Source organism: Pipistrellus hanaki, assembly GCF_964339955.1.
Source record: "Pipistrellus hanaki genome assembly, chromosome: 13".
Taxonomy (NCBI): domain Eukaryota; kingdom Metazoa; phylum Chordata; class Mammalia; order Chiroptera; family Vespertilionidae; genus Pipistrellus; species Pipistrellus hanaki.
The window spans coordinates 35,259,276-35,283,169 of NC_140515.1; the positions used below are offsets into that span (position 1 = coordinate 35,259,276).

The 23,894-nt window shown below is 37.2% G+C and overlaps 1 protein-coding gene across 20 annotated transcripts in view; it reads right to left on the bottom strand.

Annotated features, from left to right (window-relative positions):
• CEP63 (centrosomal protein 63) overlaps positions 1-23,894 on the bottom strand; it is a 50,797-nt gene that overhangs the window by 22,922 nt on the left and 3,981 nt on the right. For 18 of the 20 annotated variants that reach the window (XR_014796677.1, XR_014796678.1, XM_084902726.1 and 15 more), the window contains 4 exons: positions 18,850-18,918; positions 17,703-17,880; positions 3,142-3,237; positions 2,107-2,229 (listed from right to left, as the gene is read on the bottom strand). Coding sequence is in view for 18 of the 20 variants with exons in the window: in XM_084902726.1 (XP_084758852.1) it covers positions 2,107-2,229; positions 3,142-3,237; positions 17,703-17,880; positions 18,850-18,918 (466 nt within the window). In the remaining 2 variants the exon portion in view is untranslated. Of the gene's footprint in view, positions 1-2,106; positions 2,230-3,141; positions 3,291-17,702; positions 17,881-18,849; positions 18,919-23,894 lie in introns of all 20 variants that reach the window. The other 2 variants (XM_084902724.1, XM_084902723.1) reach the window with 1 other exon arrangement.

The window sequence follows — 23,894 nt, forward strand, 5'->3', positions numbered from 1 at the left end:
GGGGGAGGGGAAGGGGGAGAAAAGCCCAGATATTACTGCAGAGGGCCAGAGAGGAAGCAGTATCTCTGTAGTCCTCAGATTCTAAGCTCTTCAATTGTATAAAATATTGAGATATAGAAGTTGCAATTCTAGGTAGTAATAATACATTGGCCATTATCATTTAACAGGTTACCGTGAGCAGAAACATGCAAAGATGTTGACAAATGTTTCTCAAATTAGAATCAGCTAGAGGAGCTGGATAATAGGCGGATTCCTAGGTCCTACTGGATCAGCATCTCTGGGAGCCTGAAGAGGGCCCTGGATGGTTCCTAGATGCACTAGAGAACCAATGGCAGAGACAGAGGAAGGGATGGCAGATTCCAGGGAAAAGAGTGTCAGCCCCATGCTGCTCCTTCATCTACTCTTGGCAATGTTAGCTCACCACATCCCTTAAGAACTTCAGGGACTCCATACAATCCTATCTAATAAAAGAGTAATATGCAAATTGACCATCATTCTAAGACACAGTTGGCTGCCCCCATGTGGTCAAAGATGACTGCCCCCATAAGGACACAAGATGGCCACCACAAGATGGCTGGCAGGGGAGGGAGTTGTGGGCAGTTGGGGGTGACCAGGCCGGCAGAGGAGGGCTGTTGGGGAGGACCAGGCCTTCAGGAGAGGACAGAGGAGTGCTGTTGGGGGGGCGGGGGGGATCCTGCAGGGGAGGATAGTTGGGGGAGACCCAGGCCAGCAAGGGAGGGCAGTTTGGGGGGACCAAGCCTACAGGGAAGGACTGTTGGGGGGGACCCAGGCTTGTAGGGGAGGGCGGTTAGAGGTGACCGGGCCAGCAGAGGAGGTAATTGGGGGAGACCAGGACAACAGGAGAGGGCAATTGGGGGGGACCAGGCCAGCAGGGGAGGACAGTTGGGGGGAGAACCTAGGCCTACAGGGAAGTTGAGGGGACCAGGCCTGTAGGGGAGGGCAGTTGCAGGGGGAGCAAGCCTGCAGGAGGGCAGTTAGGGGCAACCAGGCCAACAGGGGAGGGCAGTTAGGAGCAATCAGGCCAGCAGGGGAGCAGTTAAGGCATCGATCAGGCTGGCAAGGGTGTGGTTAGGGAATAATCAGGCTGGCAGGCAGAAGCAGTTAGGGGCAATCAGGCTGCAGGCAGGCAAGTGGTTGGGAGCCAGCAGTCCTGGATTGTGAGAGGAATTAAATGGACTGTTGGACATCCCTCTCACAAAACAGGAATTGGGCCTTAATGGACAGTTGAACATCCCTCAAGGGGTCCCAGGTTGGAAAGGGTGCAGACTAGGCTGAGGGATACCTCCCTCGCACCATGCATGAATTTCGTGCACCGGGGCTCTAGTCCTAAATAATAAGAGAGGAATATGCTAATTATCCTTTATGCCTTGAGGCGTAATGACTAACCAGCTAATGGATCTGCAGGAGGGTGGGGCAGTGAATTACAAGAGGGCTGTGAAAAGCTACAGGAGGGGGCAGGGCAGCAAGCTATAGGAGGAGAGAAGGAGGGCGGCAGAGAGCTACTGGCACAGGGAGTGGTGCGCAAAGAGAGAGGTAAATGGCTTAGTATATCTGAATGGGAACTAAGGATAAACAATCTGATATGCAGAGTACTCTGTACAGAAGAGCCCTCTGCTTTCAACATTACTAAGCTCCTACTCCCGTCAATAAGAAAGACGAGGACACTGCCCACCAAAGACTAGTAACTGGTAGTCAATGTTTCCCAGTATTAGCATTTTGGTTATATTATAGCAGTCCTTCCTGTATGGAACGGCTCCCAGCATGTTTAGTGTCCCTTGTCCCTATCCCCTAAATACCACTTTCACTCCCAGTCATTTTGGCAACCAAAAAATGTCTGCATACAGTCCCAAATGCCCTTTAAGGGTGGTACTGCCCTGCGGAGAATTACTGGTAGGTAGTTACCCCATCAACCACAGGGAACCATATAATGATAGGATGTATAGATCACCCCCGACCTTTGAAATAGCTTAGCAGCCGTCCTGGAAATGGTAGAAAATTGATTTCAGAAACCAATACTACTAGAAATAGCACTTTACTCCAAGAAGGCTGACAATCGCTAAGAAGAAATTATTACTATGAACGTACCTCTATTTTTCCGGTTAACCTCTCAATTTCAGATCGATCGTCCCTGTGATTTTTGGTGTTTCCTCTGAAGTCCCTTATTTGCTTTTTCTGTAGTTTTTCATAACTTCTCTTCAGTCTGCCTAACTGTAGACACAGTTATTTCTAGACTTAAAATTTAAGAATTTGTAAACAGTGGTGGTGGAACAAATTGGTATTGTGAAAGCAAGAATAGCAAGTAATACTACTGAAAGTAGATTAAGAGCATGTTTGTTTTGCAAATTAAAATACAAAACAACTCAAATCTACATAGAAAACATAAACACTAGACTAGAGGATACACTGAGTCAAAGATAGAATAAAGGAAAAATATTTTTCTTAACAAAACTTTGTTATTACAAAAGCCTTGTATTTAACAGCCTCACAACTCATCCCGCCTCCCAGTAAAAGCAGCCAGGCTGTGGCTCTTGAGCCATTCTCCTTTGGGACACTGATAGTAAACAGGAGAGAAGTATTTTGGAATTAAATAACTTTTTCCAGTCTGAAGAATAAAATCTTTACTTCTCTTATTTATCCCAATATGCTTCTGAAACCGTTGGATCCTCCAGTACTTAAAATCTACCGTGTTTCCCCGAAAATAAGACATCCTCCGAAAATAAGACCTAGCGCATGGAACGATAAGACATCCCCTGAAAATAAGACCTAGTGCAACTTTGGGAGAAAAAATTAATATAAGACACTGTCTTATTTTCGGGGAAACAGGGTAGTAACTGATTTAACTCAAAAATAATATTTAGTATGGTTTTGGTATCAATGTCACAGTATTATACAAAAATAGCTCTATTTCTTTCTCAACTGAGAAACACATTTTAGAATCACTGTTCTAGGTAGTACCAGACAAGTAATTAGGCAAGATTCTTTGCCAGAGAAATCAATTCCCGCCCGTTCCTCCCATGAATTATATACTTTCCACTTTACAAAGTAGAAACTAGCCTGTTAACAAGATTCTCAAGGTTAATAAGACAAAATGATACAACTCCTAACAGAATCAAATCTCACTTCTTCCTGTAGTTTCTTTAACTCTTGCTTATAGTCCATGGCCATCTCATGCTTGACTTTTTCATGTTCTTCTACCTGTTGACGCAACATTCCAACCTACAAGTAGACAGGTGGTAGCATTGTTCATTATTAGCATTGAAACAATATCCCTGAAACATAAAAATAGAAAATAACTTTTGTACTTATTTGTAAACACAAATTCTCAATTATATATGGTATTACCCCATTTCTCAGTTAAGTCAAATATCTAATTATTTAATGATCCATAACACTGTCAAAAAAAATTGAAAACAAACAACTGTTCTATTTCTAGGTTTAGATGAAAACTTGCTCTCACTGTCTGATTTATTCTCCCTAACCCTTTTCATAAAAATAAAAAGATACAATACATTAAAAAATTAAGATACAAAGTTATAAGAGCCTTGGAAACTAAGAATATTGAACAAGCAAAAACTCTGAGACATCAAGAATAAGTTCTATAAATCAAAATGCAAAATAGTAATGTCAGACAGAAGAGACAGTAGGAGACATGCACCTGCTTTACCATGTATCCCAGTTCAGAGAAATCAGTTCCACCAACCAGAGCAAGGACATTATCCTAACCCAGTGGTCGGGCAAACTCATTAGTCAACAGGGCCAAATATCAACAGTACAACGATTGAAGTTTCTTTTGAGAGCCATATTTTTTAAACTTAAACTTCTAACGCCACTTCTTCAAAATAGACTCGCCCGGGCCTTGGTGTTTTGTGGAAGAGCCACACTCAAGGGGCCAAAGAGCCGCAGTTTGCTGACCACAATCCTAACCCCATTTCAAATGGTTTGATACCAGCCACAGCTAGTTCCTGCCTAACCATCACCCCCATCAATATTCCTCAGAGTTTCTCAACCTCTCTTCCAGTTAGAATTTCATCTAAGTGAAGAGGGAGAGGAAGAATGAGAATCAGGAGTAATCTCAAATATGATATAGAACGGTAATTTTTTAAAAAAATTCTAAAAGTTCTCATCACAAAAAAATTGTTATTATGTATGATGATGAGATTAAGCAGACTTATTGCAGTGATCATTTTGTAATTTATACAAATATTGAATCATTACATTGTACACCTAAAACTAATATAATGTTATAGTTCAATTATACTTCAGTGCAAAAAAAACAGAAAAAAAAATTCTTATAAGAACAAAAAGTTAATGCAATTCCAATGAAAAATTCTAGGATTTTTTTTTTAACTTGAAAAGGGAATTCTGAAATTCAAACTGGAAGAATGATTAAATGTAGTTAATAAAATAGAAAAGAGAAAACTACTCTTTAATAAAGATCTAAGTGAATATTTATTGGATTGCTGGAATAGGATAAAACTTTCTGAGCTTAAAACTGAGTCATTAAAAAGAATAGATTTGACTATATAAAAATGTAAAAATTCTATATTTTTTTAAACTTCATTAAAGTTAAAAAGCAAATAAACTGAGAAAACCATTTATAAAAATATTTCAAAGGATTTTTAATTTTTAGGTATTTTCTAACTTGTTTCCACTATGTTCGGAGACTATACTCTGTATGTTGAGATTTACTTTCTGGCCCAGAAAATGATCAATTTTGGAAAGAGTTCTGTTTGTATTATAAAAGAGCATGTACTCCACAGTCCTCTTGTGCAATGTTCTGTATGTATAACTTAGGTCAAGTCTATATCCTCACTGATGTTTGTCTCTTGTTCCATCAGTTACTAAGAAAATCAGGTTAAAATCCCCAGCTACAACTGTCACTTATTCTACTTCTCCTTATAGTTCTGTGTTCTTCTTGCATACAGATAAAGGAGAGTGAAAGAACTTTCTTTTCAGACTGTTTTATTAGATACTTACAAATTTAGTGGGGTGCGGTTGTCTTAGTTTGAGTTCCCCCCAAAACATAGTCTGAGACTTGGACTTCGGGGCAAGTAAATGGAAGTGATCCCAGGTAGCACAGGGAGGAAATGGAAAGGGAGACCCAGGGAAGGAATAAAAAGGTGTTAATGAGTCGATTGCTGCAGTTAAGCAGCTGCACCTAAATCACACTTGGAACTAACAGGGAATCAGAAAGAACATGTTTCAGAACTGTCCCTCTATCTAAACTTTAGATTCTAAAGGATGGTAAGCTGGAGAATTTATGCCCCGATTCCAGTTCCTCCACTGCTTAAAAGCTGCCCTGTGAGTGTTAACATCCCCACACTTCTAAGGTTCACCTGAGCAGCTTTCCAAGGCTCCACAGAAAGAAGCATAGTGTGGTGAGATGTTGGCAGTGCACAGGAGCTGCATAATAGCCAAGATGAAATCAGAAGGCAAAGAAGATGTGGTACTGGCCACAGAGAATGTCTGCTACAGTTATATGTACTAAAATTTCGTATTTTATAATTATGAAGGATTTCTCTTCACCTGAGTAATGTTCATTGCTTCTGCTTCAAGTATACTTTTTCTATTAATAATATGAATATACCTATATGATATTTCTATTCAAAGTGTTTACATGAAATATATTTTTATTTTACCTTTTACTTTCAACTTTTCTGTACCTTTATAAGCCCCAAATAATGGAGTTTAATTATTTTTATTAGGTTGGACAATTTTTATCTTCTTATTGGGCCATTTAGTGGATTTACATTGCATGGACTTATTCAGATTTAAATCTGTATCTTGAGTGTTATTTGTACTTAATAAACTCTGTGTTCCTTTTTCTCTCCTGTCTTGCCTTCTTTGGAAATGATAACTTCTTATCATTTCATTTTTCTCCTATAGCTTGGAAGATATAGTATACTATTAACATGTTAATATGTATTTTTAATGGTTCTCTCAAGATTAAAACATGTGTCTCTGATAGATGAAATCTAATATTAATTAGTATATTTGCCAATTCCCAGGCAACCCAAGTACTATAGAAATACTTTAATTCCATTTATCCCAAACATGACTTAAATGCCATCATAATCCCACACATGTTAAACTGAAAAGGTTATTGTTGTTATATCAGTCAATATTCTCTTAGCTTTACCCACATATTTATTATTTCCTTCCCTTTCTTTCTTAATCTCTTAAGCTTCCATCTGGGGTCACTTTCCCTCTGCCTGAAGAGCATTCTTTAGTACTTCCTTGGTACAGGTCTGCCAGTGACAAATTCTCTCTCTTTTTGTGGATCTAAAAATATCTCCCTTTCATTTTTATTCTGGGTATAGATTTCTAGTTTGGCAGAGAAAACAAGTCATTTCTTTGTAGATAACCTTCTGCTGTCTTTTCGTTTCACTGTTCTATCTGACAAGTCAATTGTTAAGAACTATTTGTAAATAATATCTTTTTATCTTGGTAGATAACTATTGGTTTTATTTTTTCTTTGATTGTTTTTCAGATTTCTACTTTGTCTTTAGTTTTCAATCTAGGTAAATATTTATTTATTTTGCTTGAGATGACTGGATTTCTTAAATACATGGTCTTCCTCACTTTTGGCAAAACCTCAGCCAATTTTTCGTCAAATATTGCTTCTGCCCATTCCCGCTCTTTTTGCTCCTTCAGAGATTCCAAAAGCAGTCATTCTAGACCTTTTCACTGTATCCTCCTTCTTTTACTTTCTCTTCTATATTTGCTATCATTTTGTCTACTTTATTCTAAACATTTTCTCTTGTGCTTCTTCCAGTTTACTAATTACTTCAATCTTTAAGACCTTGGTTTCAATTATTCTATTTCTCAATATTCATTTTGGTTGTTTTTATAGTTTCCAACTCTTTCAATTGCTCTCTCTAATCTCCTGTCTCTCTGAACTATAACTTCAGTAACTATAACTACTGCAAAGTCTAAGCATGGAAGTGCCCATATCTAGCTTTGTGTTGGATCTGTTTCTCTATTTTATTGACCCTCCTTTTTAAAATTGTTGTTGTCCTGTCTCCTTATATGCCTGAGGTTACTATGGTTAACAAGCATTACATTTGCAACTTATTTGAAGAAATAATTCAAGACCCAGAATGGTAATTTTCCTTTCCTTTGGAGAAAATGTAAGTTTGTTTTTTTCCAGGTTCCTAGAAGCCCTAGCGCTCTGTGCTGCCTGGGGACAGTAGCACTCTAGGATCATCTTAAACTAATTCAGTGATTTTTTTTTTTTTTTTTTTTTTTAACCCTCACCAGAGGATACACTTAAAAAGAAGAAAGGAGAGATGGAGAGGGAAAGATAAACATCAATCGGTTGCCTTCCATACGTGCTCCAACCAGGGACCAAATCCAAAACCCAGGTATATGTCCTGACCCGGAATTGAACCACCAACTTCTAGGTATGGGAAGATGCTGGGACAGAGAGTTAAATGTCTGCACATAGGTAGCAGTTTGAAGAGGGCTTGTTCCACATCTGGCCCATCCTTACTCCTTTGAGGTTCCCGACTGAAAATGAGGAAGGATTCAGAGCCATCTTAGACATCAAATCCTTTATTTTCCTAACCCCTTGAAATTATTTAAAAAACCGATTCAGTCTCTATCCTCTCAACTGCCTTCTCTAGTTTCATTAATAATTGTCCCAAACCTTGGAACTCACCTCTGTGAGTTGAGAGGATAGCTCAGCCTAGACCTGGCCTTCACTATCTTATGAGCACTCTACTTCAAGCATTTTTTTTTTTTAACCTAACGTATTTGTACTCAGAAGGTGAACTGGCCCAAATTGCCTAGTCTGCCATTATCAAATGTTCAAGTCTGAAAGATTCACATTTAACTAAAAACATCCTGAGTGAAATTTACTTCTCAAGCAGAATTCTACAGCCAATCAAACTTTCAATCAGATGTGAAAAGAGAATAAAGACACCTTCAGATATATAAAAGTATGTTCTACCAAAATGAAGAAATAAATGTATAAAAACTCCAGAATAATAGTGAAGAGAGTTTCTAAGATGAAGCTATACTGCTAGTCTAGAGAGTCACTTATTCATATTTGAGAATGGCAAGCTCAAAAAAAAAAAAAAAAAGAAAGAAAAAGAAAGAAAGAAAGAAATACTTTACCTGATATGCCTGAAAACACTAAAACTTATATTTGTATCAGAGAATTTGGGAAGAATCAAGATAGGTACATTTTTTAAAAGCAAATGAAAATGAGGCAATTATTAATTCCCAGGAAAACAAAAAATATACAAGAAGTAGTTTAATTATCATTATACTATCTGACTCAGCTATGAATAGTATTTACCATCTTCATGACGTAAATACTGAATACTGAGCTAAACCAAAAAATAAGACATACAATCCTGGCAGGATGAGGAAGTGGAAATTGCATGGAAGAGAGCAAAACCCTTAATTTTCATAGTTGAAAGTCATTAGATAAATGGCTAAACCTGAAAACTAGGATATGTGAGTATAAACGGTTACTTAGAAACATGAGGAGAATACAAAAGAAAGAATTAAAGGTATTGAAATGATTGCTTCAGAGAAGCAGAAATTCTAGGTTTAGGGGGTTGGGCAGATAATTTCTGTTTTCCTCTATAAGCCTTATAGAATCTTTTTCTTCTTCTTCTTCTTTTTTTTTTTTTTTTGTATCTATTATATACTAGAGGCCCAATGCACGAAGATTCGTGCAAGAATGGGCCTTCCTTTCCCTGGTTGCTGGCACCACCTTCGCTGTGGCCGGAGTCGCCTTTTTGCTCCAGCCCAGAGCCGCCTTTCCGCCTTCCCACGCTGCCCAGAGGCCCGGAATGGCTGGGGTGGTGTGGAATGCAAGTGTCCTGACCCTGGCCACTCGGCACCTGCACATGCAAATTAACCTGCCATCTTTGTTGGGTTAATTTGCATACTCACTCCTGATTGGCTGGTAGGCATTATGAAAGTATGGTCAACTAGCATGTTACTCTTTTTATTAGTGTAGATGGCAAATATAAATATTAAATGGAAAAGTATTGTTTATTTTATTTATGTACCAGGATCTGGCTCATAGTTGGCACTCAAAATATTTAAATTTCTTAAAAGGTAAAAAAAAAAAAAAAAAAAAGGTTAAATGCTGAGTGAGTGGTGGCATTGGTAGAGAAATGGGAGCCAAGGTTTGAAACGGTCATCATGGGTGACAAAAAAGCTGAAATAACTGATTCTAAATACAATTTATAGTTTTCAAAGTGCTTTCTTAAACAGTAACTCTTCACAACAACACTGGGACTTAGGGTTTTCATCCTAATTTTACACATGAAGAAACAGGCTCAGAGAAGTTAGATTATTTGTTCAAGGCCAATCAGCTGAAAAGAGGCAGAGCCAGAACTCCAAATTCCTTACTTATTTCATTAAGTCTACCTGCTCTGTGGAGCGTGAGAAAGTAACAGCAACAGAAATGTCTGTGAAAACCAACCCAGTCCCAGGAGTATAATCAGAAATCATAAAGCAGTCACTTACAAAGTGGGCTATTTATACTAGTACTCCTCCACATATGACCTGCAGGCGGGCTGGCACTAGTCACAACAGCAATCTAGCAGGTATCAGGAGCTTTAGGCAGAATGTAAATCAACTGTGTCACAAAACACACGGTTTAGTGCAACTGACATTTTTCTATAGAAAACCTTCTATGAAGTGAAGGATGCAATGCACTTGACATTCTGCTGCAAGCTTTTGCTCTCATCATGTGCCCATCACCTGAGCAGCTGGTTTATACCACAGGACTAACTGCTTCTAAGTTGGCAAACAAATACAAATGAAAAGAACTTGCAGCCCTATTTTCTAGTTCCTATGTCATTTACTCTTCAAAGTAAAATATGAACATGGTATTACCAACACAATTTATTTTTAATTCTCACCTGAGGATATGTTTATTGATTTTTTTGAGAGAGAAAGAGAGAGCAAGAGGGAGAAATATCAATATGAGAGAAACATCTATCTGTTGCCTCATGCATGGATCAAATCTGCAACCTAGGTAGGTGTCCTGACCAGGAATCCAATTTGAAGCCTTCTGGGTATGTGACGACACTCTAACCAATTGAGCTACTGGCCAGGGCTCAACACAATTTCACAGACAAACTCTATGGAACAGATTCCCATTACCAGTGTTTGGTAAAAGCACTTTAGTTCTAGAAAGTTAATCTACTTTCAGCAGCCCATTCAGTGAAGCAGCAAATTGACCAGACAGCTACAATTCTAAATTTCTTTTATGTGCCAGGACAAACCTGTAATCTTCAAATTGTTAACATGGAACCTATAATTTCTCTTTACGGTGTGAAAAAAATAGCAATAATGCCCTGGACATCCAAACTAAGCTACAGAATTAAGTTCAAACAGCCTCAAAGTGACTAAATATTCTCAAAATCACACACACAGGAATTTCTTTCATGGATTTATACCAAACTAAATGGCTTGGAGACACACACACACACACACACACACACACACACATATATTGATTTTCTTAACTAGGATATCACTATTACTTTAACTTTTGTTTTGCTCTATGAGAACAAAGAATTAGTAGTTAAAGCAACTTACCAGATAAGTAGCACTGACCTTACCTAAATTACAATAAAACAAACAAATATGATTCCATGTACTTTTTCACCACCTATATCTTTGCATGAGATGTAATTTTAAAATATTGTCAAGTTCTATCTAAATTTTAAAGTAACCCCAATCTAGCAAGAGGCTAAATTTGACATGGCCAATTTATACCCAAAGTGCAAATGGCCAAACAATGAGTCACTTGACAAGTATAACATACTTTCATCAAGCCCAGCTCTCTCCTTGTTAAGTGGAATATTCTAAAATACTCTTGGTAAGTGGCATCAATAGAATCACAATTGCAGTGAACAGCTCACAGAAGTGCACCTGAAGAAACCTGAATAAATTTAACAACAGCACTAATGAGCGGTGATCCCACAGACAGTAAAGTCCATCAGAGGGGGGCTTAGGACCAGTGTTTCTCTACAACTCTTTCGATCCTTCTGAGATTGCCATCCATGCCAGAAATTCAGAGGCAATTCTTGCACTTATATAAATGCTTTCTGCTTCCCTTCCAATATTCAGTGTACTTTTACTGTACTAGCTAACAGCAAATGTTAAACTTTTCCCCCACATCACCAGAAACTGTGGGTAGTGAGATTTCAAATAATTTTTTATTTTCCTTTATTCTTTCTTTTCCCCTAATTTTGAAGAGGGGTAAATATAATTAAAAAAAAAAAAAAAAAAAAAAAAAAAGGATTTTCTGAATTTTGTTTTAGATCTAACCAAAATAGGCAAATTATTGAATTGTGGGCTTACTTTTTCATACGAGGCATACAGTGAGACCAAAAACAATGTTCACTAAATTCAGTCAATGTTAATACAGATATATAGGATGGAGGTTATACAAAGATCATGTGACATAATTCACATTTTCATAAAGAAGTTATATATGGACAGAGGAAAGAAGATGGCTGCCGAGGGGAAGGCAGACTGCAAGATAGTGTGTGAGTGAGAAAACAAAGGGAGAGTGTGTGGTCGCATGGGGTTGGTGAGTTGAGGGACAGCTATACCCCAGGAGACGGTGGGGGACTGCTGGACGGGGCTCCCCTGACCAGGCAGCCCCCACTGCTACTGGGTTCCCTCCCAGAGGGAACAGCTCGGACACAGAGACCGTGCCATCTTGAAGGGGAAAGTGAATGTTATTGGAAGCCTGAAAGTCTAGGGGATCTACATCGACGGCACCCACCAAACAGCTACGAACCCGAGAATATTGGTCCTCAAGCTGCACAAGCACTCAGATTCAGAGGAGCTCTACCTTCCCTCACAGAAAGAGCAGATTTCGCCCAGGATAAGGAGAGAGAGAACTACATAACCAGGCACCTGGAGAAGAGAGATCATGGAAAAACAAAGAAACAGCCTGCATATGAAAGAAAAGCAGGCATTACAGAAAAAGGAAGTAAACAAAATGGAGGCAAGCAACCTGTTAGAGCACATGTGTCAAACACAAGGCCCGCGGGCCAAATCCAGCCCGCCAGGCCTTGCAATGTGGCCCGCACCGCGCTGTCATCACTGCACTCTGCTGTCAGTTTATGACATTGTCAGTTTATGACTGTTCAGTAAACCATTCGGCCCGCGATTTAGGCTGGATTTTAGATTTTGGCCCCTTCTCTGATTGAGTTCGACACCCCTATGTTAGAGAAAGAATTCAGAGAAATGGTCATAAGGTGGATGAAAAGAATGGAAGATGAATTTGACAATATGAGTAAGAACCAAGAGGAAATGAAGAAGAACCAAGAAGAAATGAAAAATTACACCACTGCTGTAAAGAACTCAATAGAAAGCATCAAGAGTAGATTAGAAGAAGCAGAGGACCACATCAATGAGCTAGAAGATAAGATGGAAAAAAATACCCAAGTAGAGCAGCTTCTAGAAAAAAATTAAAAAGCCGGAGGAGAGCCTAAGGGAACTTTGGGATAACATAAAACAAAAACAACATCTGCATAATAAGGGTGCCAGAAGGAGAGGAAACTGAGCAATGAATAGAAAACTTGTTTGAAGAAGTAATGACAGAAAACTTCCCTGACATAGGGGGGGAAAAAACACACACAAATCCAAGAAGCTCACAGAGTTCCAAGCAAAATGAACCCCAAAAGACCGACACCAAAGCACAGTATAATTAAATTGGCAAACACCAATGACAAAGTAAGAATATTAAAAACAGCCAGAGAGAGACAGAAAGTTACATACAAAGGATCCCCCATCAGGCTAGAGACTGATTTTTCAACAGAAACATATCAAGCCAGAAGGGAATGGAATGAAATATACAAAGTCATGCAAAGGAAGGGTCTAAATCCAAGAATACTGTACCCAGCAAGGCTATCAATCAAAATTGAAGGTGAAATCAGGAGCTTCACATACAAAAAATGACTAAGGGAGTTTATTACCACCAAGACAGTAATGTAAGAAATGCTAAAGGGTCTGCTGTAAAACAAAACAAAACAAAACAAAACAAAAAAAAACAAAAAAATAGGAAGTGAAGAAGAAACAAATGGGTAAAGAATAAAAATGGCGACAAACAAGTACCTATCAATAATAACTTTAAATGTAAATGTATTAAATGCCCTAATCAAAAGGCATAGGGTAACGGATTGGATAAGAAAACATAACCCATATATCTGCTATCTATAAGAAACCCACCTCAGAAAAAAAGATGCACATATACTGAGGGTGAAGAGATAGAAAAAGGTTTTTCAGGTGAATGGAAATGAAAAAAAAAGCTGGGGTAGCAATACTTTTATCTGACAAATTATATCTCAAAATGAAGGACATAAAAAGAGATGAGGAAGGCCACTTCATAATACTAAAGGGAGCAATCCAACAAGAAGAAATAACTCTGGTAAACATATACACACCAAATACAGGAGCAACCAAATACATTAAAAAAAAAAACTCCTGGAGGATATCAAGGGACAGATTGATAGCAATAGAATCATAGTAGGAGACTTTAATACCCCACTATCACCACTGAACAAATCCTCTAAACAAAAAATCAGCAAAGAAACATCAACCCTAAAAGGCTCACTAGACCAGATGGAATTAACTGACATCTTCAGAACATTTCATCCCAAAGTCACAGAATATACATTCTTCTCAAGTGCACATGGGTCATTTTCAAAGAGAGACCATATATTTGGGTCACAGGCAAAGTCTCTTCAAATTCAAGAAGATAGAAATCATATCAAGCATCTTCTCAGATCACAGTGGCATAAAACTGGAAATCAACTACAATAAAAACAATCCAAAAAAATAAAACAAATTGAGACTAAATAGCATGCTATTAAACAATGACTGGGTTGCCAGAGAGATCAAAGAAGAAATAAAAAACATCATAGCAATAAACGACAATGAAAACACAACAATCCAAAATCTATGGGACACTGAAAGCAGTCTTGAGAGAAAAGTTCATAGCTCTACAAGCCTACTGCAAAATATAAAAACAATGGTAATAAATTACCTAATCCTACAACTCAAAGAGTTAGAAAGAGAGCAGTAAGAAAAGCCCCTTGTAAGCAGAAGGAAGGAAATAATAAAGATCAGAGTGAAGATAAATGACATAGAGACCAAAAAAAAAATAAAAAATACAAAAGATCAACAAAATCAAGAGCTGGTTCTTTGAAAGGATAAACAAGATTGATGAACCTCTAGCCAGGCTCACCAAGAAGCAAAGAGAGAGGACCCAAATAGACAAAATCAGAAATGAAAGAGGAGAAATAACAACAGATCCCACCAAAATACAAAGGAATGTTTAAAAAAAAAAAATACTATGATCAACTTTATTGCAACAAACTGGACAACCTGGAGGAAATGGACATATTCCTAGAAAAATATAACCTTCCAAAACTCAATCAGGAAGAATCTAAACACCTCAATAAGCCAATTAACTATGGAAGAAATTGAAACAGTCATCAAAAAGCTTCCAGCAAACAAAAGCTCAGGCCAGACAGCTTCACAGGAGAGTTTTACCAAACATTCAAGGAAGAACTAAAACCTATCCTCCTTAGACTATTCCAGAAAATTCAAGAGGAAGTAACACTTCTAAGCTCCTTCTATGAAGCCAGCATCACCCTAATACCAAAACCAGATAAAGACAAACACAATGAAAGAGAATTACAGACCAATACCCCTCATGAACATAGATGCCAAAATTCTCAACAAAATTCTAGCAAATCAGATCCAGCAGTACATCAGAAAGAACATTCATCATGACCAAGTAGGATTTATCCCAGAGATGCAAGGATGGTACAATATCCACAAATCAATAAATGTGATATATCACATAAACAAATTGAGAGATAAAAATCACATAGTCATATCAATTGATGGAGAAAAAGCATTTGACAAAATCCAACATCCTTTCTTGATAAAAAAAAAAAAAAAAAATCTCAGCAAGGTGGGAATAGAAGGATCATACCTCAATATAATAAAAGCCATCTATGATAAACCCACAACCAACATCATACTCATTGGGCAAAAACTAAAACCATTTCTCCTAAGAACAGGAACAAGACAGGGTTGCCCAATCTCACCACTCCTGTTCAACACAGTACTGGAAGCATTAGCCATTGCAATTAGACAAGAAGAAGAAATAAGAGACCGGTTTGGCTCAATGGATAGAGCGTCGGCTTGGGGACCAAAGGGTCCCGGGTTCGATTCCAGTCAAGGGCATGTACCTTGGTTGCAGGCATATCCCCAGTGGGGGGTGTGCAGGAGGCAGCTGATCGATGACTCTCTCTCATCGATGTTTCTAGCTCTCTATCTCTCTCCCTTCCTCTCTGTACAAAATCAATAAAATATATTTAAAAAAAAGAAAAGAAATAAAATTGGAAAAGAAGAAGTAAAACTGTCCTTATTTGAAGATGACGTGATATTGTACATAAAAAACACCGAAAGACTCCATAAAAAAACTATTAGACTTAATAAATCAATTTAGCAATGTAGCAGGAAACAAAATTAACGCCAAGAAATCTATGGCATTTCTATATACCAATAGTGAACTTACAGAAACAGAGACTAAAAAAAGCAATCCCATTTACAATCACACCAAAAACATTAAGATATCTAGGAATAAACTTAATTAAGGAGGTAAAAGACCTATTCACAGAAAACTACAGGACACTGAAAAAGAGAGGAAGACGTAAGCAGGTGGAAGAAAATATCATGTTCATGGATTGGTAGAATCAACATGATTAAAATGTCCATACTATCCAAAGCAAACTATAGATTCAATACACTCCCCATTAAAATACCAATGGCATATTTCGCAGACCTAGAACTCTCTAAAAATTCATCTGGAATAAAAAAAGACTCTGAATAGCCACAGCAATCCTGAGAAAGAAGAACAAAGTAGGAGGGATCTCAATACCAGATTTCAAGCTATATTACAAAGCCACTGTTCTCAAAACAGCATGGTACTGGCACAAGAACAGATATATAGACCAATGGAATAGAATAGAGAATCCAGATATCGACCCAAACCACTATGCTCAATTAATATTTGACAAAGGAGGCATGAACCTACAATGGAGTCAAGACAGTCTCTTCAATAAATGGTGTTAGGAAAATTGGAAAGATACATTTTAGGTCTTTTACCTCCTTAATTAAGTTTCAAAAAAATTGAAACTAGACCATCAACTTATACAAAAATAAACTCAAAATGGATAAAGAACTTAAACATAAGATGGGAAACCATAAAAATACTAGAGGAATCCACAGGCAGAGAAATCTCAGACATATGCCGAAGCAATTTCTTCACCAATACCGCTCCTAAGGCAATGGAAGCTAAAGAGAAAATAAACAAATGGGACTACATCAAAATAAAAAGCAAAAGAAACCATCAACAAAACAATAAGAAAGTCCACTGTATGGGACAACATATTTGTAAATGTTATCGCTAATAAAGGTTTAATCTCCAACATCTACAGGGAATTTATTCAACTTAATAAAAGGAAGATAAATGAACCAATAAAAAAAAAAATGGGCAACAGACCTAAGTAGAATCTTTTCTAAAGACAGAAAAAGGCCAAGAGACATATGAAAACATGCTCAAAGTCACTAATTACCTGAGAGGTGCAAATCAAAATGACAATGCGGTACTATCTCACACCTGTCAGAATGGTTATCATCAACAAATACAACAAACGACAAGTGCTTATGAGGATGCGGAGAAAAAGGAACCCTCATGCACTACTAGTGGGAATGCAGACCGGTGTAGCCACTGTGGAGAACGGTATGGAGTTTCCTCAAAAAACTAAAAATGGAACTCCCATTTGACCCAGTAATCCCACTTCTAGGAATGTATCCCAAGAAACTAGAAACACCAATCAGAAAGGATATATGCACCCCTATGTTCAAAGCAGCACAATTCACCATAGTTAAGATTTGGAAACAGCCTAAATGCCCATCAGCAGATGAGTGGATTAAAAACTGTGGTACATCTACACAATGGAATACTATGCTGCTATAAAAAAGAAGGAATTCTCACCATTTGCAGCAGCATGGATGGATCTGGAGAGCATTATGTTAGGTGAAATAAGCCAGGCAATGAAAGAAAAATACCACATGATCTCACTCATTAATGGAAAATAAACAACATTATAATCTGATGAACAAAAAGATAGATAAAGAGGCAGTAAAGCACTGAACAGACTGTCAAATTACAGTGGGAAGGCTGGGAAGTCTTGAGGAGGGGGAGAAGAGATCAACCAAAGGAATTGTATGCATGCATATACGCACACCATGGACACAAGACAATGGGGGTTGGGGGGATGAAGGCATGCAACAGAGGGTAGAGGAGGCTAGGGGAAAGTCAAGGGGGGGGGGAGGAGATAAATGCATTACTATATGTAATACTTTAAACAACAATAAAAAAAAAAGTTATATATGTATTTATTATATGTGACCAAAGTAACATGATCATTGAAATAATTATTAATATTTTGGGGCATTTTCACAATGAATTTTTCTTCTAAAAGAAACCACTAGAATTACAAGACACCATAGAAACTAAAGAAACAAAAATGCTTTCTTCAACAAATATTTAAGAAACATTTTTAATGTAAAAGGCCAAAATGTCAAGAAGAGGAGTAAATCAACTGCTTTACCTCTTTGTGTTTCATATCCAACTGACTCCTAAGAGACTTAAGTTCCTGCTCACGGATGTCCAAGCACGTTTCTAAAGCATGTGTCTGCCCTTCCCATTCAGACTTTTTATGAGCCACCATTATGTCAATCTGTTTCATGAGCTCCTGTAGTTCTGCTTCACAGGATGTCAAAAATCCCCTATAAATAAGAACAGACCCTTAAAACAGACATGTCAGAGTGGCTTTTCATCTTTCAGATGCAAAAATATAGCAGACATAAATCTACCTGGGCGGAAACAGTGCCAATAAATAAATTATCAGAAGCAAAGAACAGGACTTCTGAGCTTTTCCTTTTAATGTTCATATTAAGGTGATGACTTATCCCACAAAATATTTTATCTTCCTCTAACAGCCAACCTAAAGCCTACGTTTTGGGGTCAAACACAAAATTGATGTTTTGAGTCTGGCTCGTAAATTAGACTTTGACAACCAACAGCTAGCACTTTTGTAATATTTTAGGGAAGCTTTCAGGAAGAATCCCAGCCAGCTTATGTCACAGTCTCAGCTAGTCAAAATAAAAAGCTTTGGAAGCAACTATTGGGAAAATGATAATACAATTTTAAGAGCTGTTTCAAGAAATTCGTTCTTGAATCAGACTTATTTCAATTATTTTTCCCCACCATATTATTAGAAACTTGCTGCAACCTATCTGATTATTGTAAAGTTACTGATGTCCTGCAAAGATGCAGGGGACACCAGATATTTCAAATTTGGAGGCAGAAGTGGACACAGATGTAAGGGATGTAAAAAGGCTTCCAAGAATGGTCAGAGAGAGCCACAACTACTGAGACTTAAAATATAATAAAATAAAATAAAAAACTTAAAAAAACAAAAACAAAAAACATTGCTCTTAGTGTCACAAAACCTCTGTACTTCTACTTTTGCTTTTTAAGAGTAGAAAATGTAGAGCACTGAAGGCGAGTGTCCAGCTTCACGCTGCTGAGCTGAGGCCAACGTCCCAGAGAAACGCTCTTTACAAACAACACGAGTCAGCTTAGCTTCAGTTCAACGTTTTTGCTTCTGTACCCAAAGCCCAAAACGGTCAGCGGCAGCATTCAAATACACTGTTTAAATTCAGTGAGATGCTTCAAGTCAAAAGCAAACTTACCCATCATGCCCCCGATTTTGTATTCCTTCCAACAAAGCCTCCATCGCCAAATCCCCTTTGTTTTGGCAACTGGAAAAGGAGAAATATCAGTCAGGAGAAAATCCATTGTTTAAATTCTAACATTCCAACTGACAAGAATGTAAATGAACACATACAAATAACAATGAGAAAATGCTGTGCTTCTTAGGATGACTGTAGGGGCATATAACTTCCAAAAATATTGGGACAAAACACAGTCAGACTAAAACAAAATTACTTAAAGGGATCTAACTGCTGTTGACACTCTCCCTGCATGCCTGAAATCAAATGCCTCATTGTTGTATGCCTACTTCCTAACGTAAGGGTGGGCCAGGGGTGGAGGTGGGGTCCTAGAAGCAGAGGGACACTGACATAAACATTAGAAAGTAGGGGTCACACCTGTCAGAGAAAAGGTGTAGCTTGTGGGGAGGGGTGTTGTTTTTTGAGATATTATAAACAGGTTCAGTGCCCTGAGCTTGAACTCCCTGGTCCATCAACCTCAAGAGGACAAACCCTGGATGCTTCTTAGAAGACCCTCCTTCCCCAGAAAGCCTCCCTCCTCCACACTTCATCCTTCCTAGTCCTTAACAGGTTCTTTCACAGTAGAATGCATCCTTTTCCTTACTGTCCATCCCTCAAGGACAGAAAGCCAATGTTATTCATCCCTGCAGCTCCAGAGCTTAGTGTAGCATTTCAACAGATTGAACTTATGACAGCTCCCCTCCCTTTTATCCATCCCCCTATGCAAAGTGGTCATAGCTGGAGAGCTACAGAGGAGGGTCAGGTAGAGAAAGAAGGGAAGGGAGACAGAAGAGACTGTCATAGAAAGAGAAAGATAACATAAAGATAGATGAGGAGGAAAGACCACCCTTGATTTCACAAGTGCCCATGAATAGTAATACCTACTGTAAGTTTCTCCCTATTATCACAAATCTTCAAAATATTAGTCATGTCAAATCACTTCTCACTCCTGAGATAATGCTTTTTCCTTAAACCTTCAAAGACTCAGTCCTGAGTTGATCTTTTAGTTAATTTCCAAGTGTTGTGGTGTGGAGGTTCTGCCTCTTTGTCCTAATGCCCTGTTTAAAAATTCTATTTCTCTAAGGATTCTTTCATTCAACAAAGAATTCAGTGTTGCATTAACCACTAGATATATAGTGATAAAAGATATGACCCTTTTCAATGAATTATATAATAGTCCTGTATGGAAAGAAAAAAATGACCAAGAATATTCTCTCCCCAGAATAAAAATGTGGAGACAGAAGCATTCTCCTGAAAGCGCAGAGGAAAATGAGAAAACTGGAAAATACGGCCACTGTGTGTTATTTGCATCTACTTGTAAAGTTCTGTCAGGAGTGTTAAACTATTCATACATAAATACGGCAGAGAGGATTTTTTTCTAGTTGGTTTGTCCTTCATTAGACAAATTAAAAACTTAGAGAGAAAGGTTTTCATGGTCTACTCTACTTTCTTTTAAAACATGATATGGTCAATCACCACACAGCCCAGATTCTGTTTTGGTCCACTCTAGGGAACTGAGAGCAGGGCAAGGCTCACCCAGCTCCATGCAGATGGAGACCGGGGATGCAATCTTGCTCTGCAACTAACTAGCTGTGTCCTTGGACTTCAGTTTTTGCATCTCTAAAAGGAGGACTACGAACTATAATCGCCAAGGTTTCCTCCAGCTTTTCCATGGAATTCTAGTAGCCAATTAAATGTTCAGGGTAACTAGCTTGCTCCTGATAACTATAATGGGTATTTATTAAATGTGTAGGAAAGTGCTATTATTCAAAATTATCATTAGTAAAATTATATTTTGTTAGATCATGTTATTTTTAAACATTAATATATTTATTAATATATATTAATAATACATATTTAGTTATCTATAATACATTGATATATTTTCTGAGTGACATGACTTAATTATCAACATTTATAACAGAAGCAAAAAGTCAACGAGTACTTAACTGTTTTGCCTTGTATATATTATCTAATTCTTCACAACAGTCATAAAAGACAGATACTATTACTCTGATGAAACTGAGACTCGGAGGGCTAAATACTTGATATGATAAACTACAAAGTATAGTCCTTGGATTCAAACATAGGGAGTGTGGCTGCTGAGTCTCAGCCAATGTACAATATATTTCACAGTATTCCAGATCCTAAAATACCTTCATATCTTCTTTTGGTTCAGTAGAATCTTCTTGGCAATAAACAAAATCAAACCAAATCAAAAAGTCTGAATACAGAAAAAAATATAAACTAAGTGTGACATCACTGTCATAGCCACCAGGTGGCAGTAGCACAATAGTGAAAATAGTCCATATGAGGAGGAAAATTGCTATTTCAGAATTCAAAATAATGGTCTAAGATAAAGAGACCCTTCTTTTTAAAGGTGGGGGTAGGTTATGAGGGAGAGCAGCAGAAGTCTTTGTGTAAAATAATCTTACTAACGTATAATGTGTTTCTTTAACAATACCCTCACCAATCTGTTGAGTAACTGTCAATACCATTTATTCTCATTCCTTAGGATCAGGTAAACAGCAAGGATTTACATTTTCTGTGAACTTTCCTCTTTTCAGTTTCTCATAGCTATATCACTACTTCCTTTCCTAACCAATCTGGCCCTCATTCAACTCTATGCACAATGTTACTTTGCTTTCTACTTTGCCTGTGCCATGTGATAATTATGTAAAGTTAACTATTCTTTGTTCATAATATTAAATACAAATTTAAGTACTTAAGTGTTTGGTAGTCTGCCACTCCTGGCCACTAGCATAAAATGTGGTTCAATGGAAACGTATAGCTCTACAGTTTTTACACGGCAATCTTAGTCATTTCTACATTTATAGCAAGACATCAACAAACAGAAGTTATTAATTAAAACTTTCCTTTGAAATCAAAGCTGTCTTAAATCAGTGAAATATGGAATAGCATGATTAAAGGAAATACAAGCTTTTTCATCAAGACTGTGAAGCAGGCTTTTACTTTAAATTTTATGGGGAAATAATCCAAATAGGATAACTGATAATAGGCAAATCCTTGAAATTCATTAGCATATTTATGGGAATTTAAGAGCTAGAAAGGATCTGAGATCTCCAACTTAACCTCTTCATTTTACAGATCAGGAAAAATATCTAGAGTATATGGCCAAGATAAAATTATTTACAAAAATGGGACACAGGAAGGAAAAAACTCTGGATAGAATTACAAATAAATGTGTACTAATAGAAGGGACATGTCTACCCATCAGCTCTCATTAATAGGTGGATATAAGGCTCTGTCCCTTACCTCCTTGGTGTTACTATGATTATAAAGATAGATGGCTCTGTCAGATATATTATGGCTGCTCCAAAAGGCAATCAATATAATTTATAATTTACCACTGCCCAGAAAGGTCCCTACTTATTAAACTTAAGGTGGAGATTCAGGAGGGAGTAGATAAAGTACCAAAGAAATTTTCCAAAATAAAAGTGTAAAACACTGTTTACACTGTGATTTAAAATCCAGAAAGAATAAGAGGAAAGACTGAGAAATCTGAGTAAATAAAAATACATTTTGCCCTGGATGGTTTCGCTCAGTGGATAGAGTGTCATCCTGCAGACTGAAGAGTCCCAGGTTCAATTCCAGTCAAGGGCACATGCCTGGATTGCAGGCTCAGTCCTCAGTAAGTGGGGTGTAGGAGGCAGCCAATCAATGATTCTCTCTCATCACTGATGTTTCTATCTCTCCCTCTCCCTTCCCTGAAATCAATAAAAAAATAGTTTTTAAAAAATACATTTTTACATGGGAAAAATGCCATAAGCAAAGTTAAAAGACAAATGACAACAGTAGTTGAAAGTTTTATCATAAAGGCTTAATTATTCAGAGAATCTACCATCAGTTGATATATACAGAGAATCTAAAATGGGGGTAGAGGGAGAAATCTATAGAAAAATGGGAAGAAGACAAATGACATTAAACATATGAAAAGATGCTTGACCTTGCTTACCAAATTTAAACAACATTGAATTAGCATTTCTTTTGTATTATAGCAACCAAAAAGTAAAAGTTTGACAAAATACACTCATAAGGCAAGGGAAGATAAGCACCCTCATACATTGCATGTAGGAATATAAAGAGGTACAACTACTATAGAAATTTTGGCAATACCTAAAACGGATATTCATGCATTTATTACCTTTTGATCAAAAAATGCCACTCCTAGGAAATTATCCCAAAGACACATTGGCAAAAAAAAAAAAAAGAAGTCACATATGCACAAGAATATACATTGCACAACTACATGCAATAGTAGGAAAAAACACAAATGCCTATCAACAGGGAACTATATGAATATTCATCCACCAATAAAATACTTTGAAGCTGTAAAAAGGGATAACAATCTCTAATACTTCTATGGAGGGCTCTACAAGGTATATATTAGGTTAAAAAAAAAACAAAATACAAAATAGTATATGTGAATACCATCTTTTATCTAAGGGAGTGTGTGAGTGTGTGTGTGTGTGTGTTTAGGAACAGATAAACCCAAAACTAGTAAATATGACACCTATGAGAAAGGGAGTCAGGTGGAGAAAAGAGGGATGCATTTTGTTTTACAGGTACTTGTTTTATAGAAACTATGTTAATGTTTTACATATAATAAAATAAATCCAAATGAGGAGAAAACTAGATTGAAAAACTGAAAACAAAATGAAATAAACCAACTATCAACTAGATATCAGGTTGACAGCCTAACAATATAACAAATTGTTTCATGTTTTCAAAATGCAATAATTGTACTGTATCTATCAAAAAAAAAAAAAAAGGAATATATAGTAAGGATAAAAAAGAACTGCAAAGAAATCCTGAGCACTACTCAGGAATCATACTGTTGATAATAAAATCGGTGATGTTAATTTTTAACAGTTATATATAAAATATAGGATAAGAAAAAAAAGTAATTACGTTAATGATATTAGGTACCAATATTTTGAGAAAAAGATACAAATATAAAATCAAATATAGAAAAAACCTATAAA